This window comes from Salmo salar, chromosome 06, assembly GCF_965601325.2.
Source record: "Salmo salar chromosome 06, fSalSal1, whole genome shotgun sequence".
In the NCBI taxonomy this organism is placed as follows: Eukaryota; Metazoa; Chordata; class Actinopteri; order Salmoniformes; family Salmonidae; genus Salmo; species Salmo salar.
This window is the reverse complement of record NC_138296.1, coordinates 96146052-96155000: the sequence shown is the minus strand read 5'-3', so window position 1 is coordinate 96155000 and position 8949 is coordinate 96146052. Positions and strand designations below refer to the sequence as shown.

At 42.0% G+C, this 8949-nt stretch overlaps 1 protein-coding gene across 5 annotated transcripts in view; it reads right to left on the bottom strand.

The window, feature by feature from the left end:
* The window catches only part of tbpl1 (TBP-like 1), a 20854-nt gene extending 12200 nt beyond the window's left edge, over nt 1–8654 (bottom strand). Inside the window, exons 1-3 of one of the 5 annotated variants that reach the window (XM_045721196.2) lie at nt 8542–8654; nt 7628–7825; nt 2485–2752 (exon numbers count right to left, since the gene is read on the bottom strand). In XM_045721196.2, the coding sequence (XP_045577152.1) occupies nt 2485–2619 (135 nt within the window). In that variant the 5' untranslated portion in view covers nt 2620–2752; nt 7628–7825; nt 8542–8654. Of the gene's footprint in view, nt 1–2484; nt 2753–6305; nt 6514–7627; nt 7826–8513 lie in introns of those variants that run through there. The other 4 variants (XM_045721199.2, XM_045721200.2, XM_045721197.2 and 1 more) reach the window with 4 other exon arrangements.
* Between the last annotated feature and the right edge of the window lie 295 nt (nt 8655–8949).

Here is an 8949-nt window from a genome sequence, read left to right as displayed (position 1 = left end):
CACACACACACACACACACACACACACACACACACAGGATAGGACTAATCAATACACAAGTATATATTTTTTAAACCTGCATATTTAGTTAATATTGCCTGCTAACATGAATTTCATTTAACTAGGGAAAATGTGTCACTTCTCTTGCAAACAGAGTCAGGGTATATGCAGCAGTTTGGGCCGCCTGGCTCGTTGCGAACTGTGAAGACTATTTCATCCTAACAAAGACAGCCGACTTCGCCAAACGGGGGATGATTTAACAAAAGCGCATTTTGCTAAAAAAGCCCAATCGTTGCACGACTGTACCTAACCATAAACATCAACGCCTTTCTTAAAATCAATACACAGAAGTATATATTTTTAAACCTGCATATTTAGCTAAATGAAATCCAGGTTAGCAGGCAATATTAACCAGGTGAAATTGCGTCATTTTGCATTCATTGCACGCAGTCAGGGTATATGCAACACTTTGGGTAATTTGTCAGAATTTTACGTAATTATGACATAACACTGAAGGTTGTGCAATGTAACAGGAATGACGTTTTGTTTTCGACCATTTTAATGACCTAAGGCTCGTGTTTCTGTGTGTTATTATGTTATAATTAAGTCTATGATTTGATAGAGCAGTCTGACTGAGCGGTGGTAGGCAGCAGCAGGCTCGTAAGCATTCATTCAAAATAGCACTTTCGTGCGTTTTGCCAGCAGCCCTTCGCAATGCATTGCGCTGTTTATGACTTCAAGCCTATCAACTCCCGAGATTAGGCTGGTGTAACCGATGTGAAATGGCTAGCTAGTTAGCGGGGTGCGCGCTAATAGCGTTTCAAACGTCACTCGCTCTGAGACTTGGGGTAGTTGTTCCCCTTGCTCTACATGGGTAACGCTGCTTCGAGGGTGGCTGTTGTCGATGTGTTCCTGGTTCAAGCCCAGGTAGGAGCGAGGAGAGGGACGGAAGCTATACTGTTACACTGGCAATACTATAGTGCCTATAAGAACATCCAATAGTCAAAGGTATATGAAATACAAATGGTATAGAGAGAAATTGTCCTATAATAACTACAACCTAAAACTTCTTACCTGGGAATATTGGAGACTCATGTTAAAAGGAACCACCAGCTTTCATATGTTCTCATGTTCTGAGCGAGGAACTTAAACGTTAGCTTTTTTACATGGCACATTTTGCACTTTTATTTTCTTCTCCAACACTTTGTTTTTGCATTATTTAAATCAAATTGAACATGTTTCATTATTTATTTGAGGCCAAATTGATTTTATTGATGTATTATATTAGTTAAAATAAGTGTTCATTCAGTATTGTTGTAATTGTCATTATTACAAATAAATAAATAAAATGTAAAAAAAATAATGAATAATAATAATAATTTAAAAAATAATAATAATCGGCCGATTAATCGGCATCGGCGTTGAAAAATCATAATCGGTCGACCTCTACTACATACTCCACGAGTCGTATACGGCCCGGTCCAAAAATGTATCTGCACAAAAGTGCGTAGAACTAAAGCAGAGTGTAACACAGTGTGTAGATCCATTAAGCCTAGGGCACCTGTTGAGAGTTGATCAGACTGTACACGGCCCGGGTTCCCTCATGGCAAAAACGCCCCGGGTTCCCTCAAGGCAAAAACGCCCCGGGTTCCCTCATGGCAAAAACGCCCCGGGTTCCCTCATGGCAAAAACGCCCCGGGTTCCCTCATGGCAAAAACGCCCCGGGTTCCCTCATGGCAAAAACGCCCCGGGTTCCCTCATGGCAAAAACGCCCCGGGTTCCCTCATGGCAAAAACGCCCCGGGTTCCCTCATGGCAAAAACGCCCCGGGTTCCCTCATGGCAAAAACGCCCCGGGTTCCCTCAAAGCAAAAACGCCCCGGGTTCCCTTGAGATCACAAAACTCTAGAAACCTTGGAGAGGAATACTGGAAAAGCCAATTCTCTGGCCAACTGAGTTGAAAGGTGAAAAAACATTACAGGTCACAGACAGGTGGTGTCCTCACCATAGAAATAGAACAGGCTTGGAACCTATAACCCATAGCAATTTGACTGGTTAACTCATGGGTACACTCACAATGGCTGGCTGGTATTGTGGTGCAATAATTTCCATGGTAATGTAGAATTTTCATTCAAATGATGTGGCTCGTGCAATGGATTGCATTTATTGTAAAGTCAGTTGAGTTGATTCAACAAATTACAGAAAAAGATTGAAGGGGTACACTTTCTGATTTTACTTCCTGCTTTACTCATAAGCTATGTTTAAAAAAAAAAAAAATGCAGGTTAAGACACTAATAATTCCATGCGGAAGTGTTTGAAAATAAACAAATTCATGACAAGCGCTAGCGCCGTCGCTAACGAGCAAAGCTGGTTCCATTGCTGCAAAGAGTTACGGGATATTAGAATCCTGTAGTCTTATTTTACTTAGCTCTTATGTGTACACTCAAAATGGCCGCCAGTCCACCCATTTATGTATCTGTCCTTACCCCATATTCAGGTTTATAGATTACGTTGACCCCCTCCAGAGCGATGGTGCGCAGGTTGAGATGACAGCGTGTCCTGAATACGGCCACCACGTTGGTGATAATGATATCCAACGCCACGTCATTACTGGGCTCCATGGGGACCCACTGGACCGGAGCGCAGTGGCTGGGCCTGGGTGGCTGGGCCTGGGTGGCTGGGCCTGGGTGGCTGGGCCTGGGTGGCTGACAGGAAGCGGATTACAGGTGCATGGCAACCGCCTGGATGCGAACACTAGAAATCACAGAGACAGACATCTCTAGTATTAGATATCTCATTCCGCTAGCTAAATGAATGAAGCCTTTACCTTCTTCACCAATAGCCATTTGATATCACAGCATCTCAGAGTAGGAGTTCTGGGCTAAGATCAGTTTTATATTTTAGATCATAATGAATCAGATTACATGGACGGAGGGGGGACCTGATCCTAGATTATAATGAATCAGATTACATGGACGGAGGGGGACCTGATCCTAGATTATAATGAATCAGATTACATGGACAGGTGGACCTGATCCTAGATTATAATGAATCAGATTACATGGACAGGTGGACCTGATCCTAGATTATAATGAATCAGATTACATGGACGGAGGGGGGGACCTGATCCTAGATTATAATGAATCAGATTACATGGACAGGGGGGGGACCTGATCCTAGATTATAATGAATCAGATTACATGGACAGGGGGGGGACCTGATCCTAGATTATAATGAATCAGATTACATGGACGGAGGGGGGGACCTGATCCTAGATTATAATGAATCAGATTACATGGACAGGGGGGGTGACCTGATCCTAGATTATAATGAATCAGATTACATGGACGGGGGGATTACATGGACAGGGGGGGACCTGATCCTAGATTATAATGAATCAGATTACATGGACGGAGGGGGGACCTGATCCTAGATTATAATGAATCAGATTACATGGACAGGGGGGGACCTGATCCTAGATTATAATGAATCAGATTACCTGATCCTAGATTATAATGAATCAGATTACATGGACGGGGGGGGGGGGGGGACGACGACCTGATCCTAGATTATAATGAATCAGATTACATGGATGGGGGGGGGGGGGGGGGGGGACCTGATCCTAGATTATAATGAATCAGATTACATGGACGGGGGGACCTGATCCTAGATTATAATGAATCAGATTACATGGACAGGTGGACCTGATCCTAGATTATAATGAATCAGATTACATGGACAGAGGGGGACCTGATCCTAGATTATAATGAATCAGATTACATGGACAGAGGGGGACCTGATCCTAGATTATAATGAATCAGATTACATGGACGGAGGGGGGGACCTGATCCTAGATTATAATGAATCAGATTACATGGACAGGGGGGGTGACCTGATCCTAGATTATAATGAATCAGATTACATGGACAGGGGGGGTGACCTGATCCTAGATTATAATGAATCAGATTACATGGACAGGGGGGGCCTGATCCTAGATTATAATGAATCAGATTACATGGACAGAGGGGGACCTGATCCTAGATTATAATGAATCAGATTACATGGACAGGTGGACCTGATCCTAGATTATAATGAATCAGATTACATGGACAGGTGGGGACCTGATCCTAGATTATAATGAATCAGATTACATGGACGGGGGGGGTGACCTGATCCTAGATTATAATGAATCAGATTACATGGACGGGGGGGACCTGATCCTAGATTATAATGAATCAGATTACATGGACAGGGGGGGACCTGATCCTAGATTATAATGAATCAGATTACATGGACAGGGGGGGACCTGATCCTAGATTATAATGAATCAGATTACATGGACAGGGGGGACCTGATCCTAGATTATAATGAATCAGATTACATGGACAGGTGGACCTGATCCTAGATTATAATGAATCAGATTACATGGACAGGTGGGGACCTGATCCTAGATCAGCACTTCTACACTGAAAGGCTTGATACATGTACAATTGAAGTCGGAAGTTTACATATACCTTAGCCAAATACATTTAAACTCAGTTTCACACAATTCCTAACATTTAATCCTAGTAAAAATTCCCTGTCTTAGGTCAGTTAGGATCACCACTTTATTTTAAGAATGTGAAACGTCAGAATAATAGTAAAGAGAATGATTTATCTCAGCTTTTATTTCTTTCATCACATTCCCAGTGGGTTAGAAGTTTACATACACTCACTTAGTATTTGGTAGCATTGCCTTTAAAATGTTTAACTTGGGTCAAACGTTTCAGGTAGCCTTCCACAAGCTTCCCACAATAAGTCAGGTGAATTTTGGCCCATTACTCCTGACAGAGCTGGTGTAACTGAGTCAGGTTTGTAGGCCTCCTTGCTCACAAACGCTTTTTCAGTTTGGCCCAGAAATGTTCCATAGGATTGAGGTCAGGGCCTTGTGATGGCCACTCCAATACATTGAGTTTGTTGTCCTTAAGCCATTTTGCCACAACTTTGGAAGTATGTTTGGGGTCATTGTCCATTTGGAAGACCCATTTGCGACCAAGCTTTAACTTCCTGACTGATGTCTTGAGATGTTGCTTCAATATATCCACATCATTTTCCTCCTCATGATGCCATCTATTTTGTGAAGTGCACCAGTCCCTCCTGCAGCAAAGCACCCCCACAACATGATGCTGCCACCCCCGTGCTTCACGGTTGGGATGGTGTTCTTCGGCTTGCAGTTTCCCCCTTTTTTCTCTAAACATAACGATGGTCATTATGGCCAAACAGTTATATTTTTGTTTCATCAGACCAGAGGACATTTCTCCAAAAAGTACGATCTTTGCCCCCATGTGCAGTTGCAAACCGTAGTCTGGCTTTTTATGGTGGTTTTGGAGCAGTGGCTTCTTCCTTGCTGAGCGGCCTTTCAGGTCATGTTGATATAGGACTTGTTTTACTGTGGATATAGATACTTTTGTACCCGTTTCCTCCAGCATCTTCACAAGGTTCTTTGCTGTTGTTCTGGGATTTATTTGCACTTTTCGCACCAAAGTATGTTCATCTCTAGGAGACAGAACGCGTCTCCTCCTGAGCGGTATGACGGCTGTGTGGTCCCATGGTGTTTATACTTGCGTACTATTGTTTGTACAGATGAACGTGGTACTTTCAGGCGTTTGGAAATTGCTCCCAAGGATGAACCAGACTTGTGGAGGTCTACAATTTTTTCCTGAGGTCTTGGCTGATTTTTTTTTTCTCCCCCCCATGTCAAGCAAAGAGGCACTGAGTTTGAAGGTAGGCCTTGAAATACATCCACAAGTACACCTCCAATTGACTCAAATGATGTAAATTAGCCTATCAGAAGCTTCTAAAGCCATGACATTATTTTCTGGAATTTTCCAAGCTGTTTAAAGGCACAGTCAACTTAGTGTATGTAAACTTCTGACCCACTGGAATTGTGATACAGTGAATTCTAAGTGAAATAATCTGTAAACAATTGTTGGAAAAATGACTTGTGTCATGCACAAAGTAGATGTCCTAACCGACTTGTTAACAAGAAATTTGTGAAGTGGTTGAAAAACGAGTTAATGACTCCAACCTAAGTGTATGTAAACTTCCGACTTCAACTGTATATACTCATTCCAGGGTTTTTATTTTTTTTTAACAATTTTCTACATTGTAGAATAATAGTGATGACATCAAAACTGTGAAATAACAGACATGGAATCATGTTATCACCCAAAAAAGTGTTACATCTAAATATATTCTAGATTCTTCAAAGTAGCCACCCTTTGCCTTGACAGCTTTGCACTCTTGGCATTCTCTCAACCAGGTTCACCTGGAATTCTTTTCCAACCGTCTTGAAAGAGTTCCCACATATGCTGAGCACTTGTTGGCTGCTTTTCCTTCACTCTGCAGGTCAACTCATCCCAAACCATCTCATGGGTTGAGGTCGGGTGATTGTGGAGGCCAGGTCATCTGATGCAGCACTCCATAACTCCCCTTCTTGGTTAAATAGCTGTTACACAGCCTGGAGGTGTTTTGGGTCATTGTCCTGTTGAAAAACAAATGATAGTTCCACTAAGTGCAAACCAGATGGGATGGCCTATCACTGCAGAATGCTGTGGTAGCCATGCTGGTTAAATGTCCCTTGAATTCTAAATAAATCACTGACAGTGTCACCAGCAAAGCACCCCCACACCACACCACCTCCTCCATGCTTCACGGTGGGAACCACACATGCGTAACCAAAAATCTCAAATTTGGACCAAAGGACAGATTTCCACAGGTCTAAGGTCCATTGCTCATGTTTCTTGGCCCAAGTGTGGTCTTCTTATTGGTGTCCTTTAGTAGCGGTTTCTTTGCAGCAGTTTGATCATGAAGGCCTGATTCACGCAATCTCCTCTGAACAGTTGATGTTGAGATGTGTCTGTTACTTGAACTCTGCGAATCATTTATTTGGGCTGCAATCTGAGGCTGGTAACTCTAATGAACTTATCCTCTGCAGCAGAGGTAACTCTAGGTCTTCCTTTCCTGTGGCGGTCCTCATGAGAGCCAGTTTCATAATGGTAACTTAATGGTTTTTGCCACTGCACTTGTAGAAACGTTCAAATACATTTTCAGGGTTGACTGACCTTCATGTCTTAAAGTAATGATGGACTGTCGTTTCTCTTTTCTTATTTGAGATGTTCTTGCCATAAAATTGACTTGGTCTTTTACCAAATTGGGCTATCTTCTGTATACCACCTCTACGTTGTCACAACACAACTTATTGGCTGGAACGCATTGAGGAGGAAAGAAATTCCACAGGCACACCTGTTAATTGAAATGCATTCCAGGTGACTACCTCGTGAAGCTGGTTGAGAGAACGCCAAGAGTGTGCAAAGCTGTCATCAAGGCAAAGGGTGGCTTCTTTGAATAATCTCAAATATATTTTGATTTGTTTAACACTTTTTTGGTTACTACATGATTCCATTTGTGTTATTTCATAGTTTTGATGTCTTCACTATTACTCTACAATGTAGAAAATAGTAAAAAAGAAAAACCCTGGAATGAGTAGGTGTCCAAAACATTTGACTGGTATTGTATATCTGACCATTTATATTAGCTATCAACTTCAGCTTTGTTTTATGAAGTTGTTTAGGGTACCATATAACATACCGGTTTGTCTGTGGATGTTCTTGTTCTTCTATCAGACTCGTCTCAAATAGAAAATAGAGACAATTAGTTCCACAGTAGGACGTCAATGATAATGAGGATTTGGCCGGTAACTCGCAAACGTGGCGTTGGCACCTCAACGGCTGCTCCTTCCCCACAGACCATGGATGTTCATTCGACCCCGGTCAGAAAAGAGATGTACTGCAGATATTATTGTTGTGGTCAGCATTCAGAAACATTCAATTCAACTTCCACAAATTAACAAATCAGAATGGTACAGACTAGAGACATTATCTAAGTAAGATAAAAAAAATAAAAACGGGGGAATAACGTCACTTTAGCTAACGTTAAGCTAATTAGCAAGTCAAGTGAAATAGCTAGCTAACATCACCAGCCTAGCTTACCACAGCATCAAGACACACCGCTCTTTTATACTATTACAAGCATCTTGGCTAGAAAATAAGTTGGTTGTCAGGTTTCTGCAGCATTAAATCAAAAAAGTCAAAAGATATTGAATGAGTTTAGTTAGCTAGCTAGCTAGCTAGGTAGGTAAGTTCACTTGCTAGCCGGTGTCCTGTTGCGTAGTAACGTAACTGTGTACACCTCACCTGCACACAGGGTGTCTGTTTGCATCGCTAGTAATCAGCTCGTTAGTTAGCTAAATACCTAGTTACATCAATAGTTAGCTAGACACACAGGCTTACAAAGAAAGAGGACATTTACATGTAGCCTGGTACACATTTCAGCTTGCTAGCCAGCCAGCCAGCCAATTAACAAAGAAAATGGCTAACGTTAGCATACAGCTCTTCAATAACGTTAACAAGGGGGGAAACTTGCTTTTAACATTAGTTAGATAGTTTTGATGGGATTCTCCCAAGACTGTATTTACTGTATTTTCTTCTTAAGTGGATATGTACCTCACTGAACTGTTCCCAAAATAAAAACAAACGCCATTTCACGTATGTAACGTTATTGCTCTTGCTTGTGTGTTCAGCCGCTAAGCGCTAGCTAAAGTGCTTCCTGTTTAGAGTTTGTTTAAAGGGGCAGGCTGTAGTTTTTCAGACAGAAGAACGGCTGGGGTTATACCACCCTCTTGTGGACAACGATGTCTCCAATTGATCTACTATTTACATTTGACATTTTAGTAATTTAGTAGACGCTCTTATCCAGAGCGACTTAAAGTAGTGAATGCATACATTTCATACATTTTTTTTTTTTTTTTTCCGTACTGGCCCCCCGTGGGAATCCAACCCACAACCCTGGCGTTGCAAACACCATACTCTACCAACTGAGCCACACGAGACAAGCAAAGTATTAATTCAATC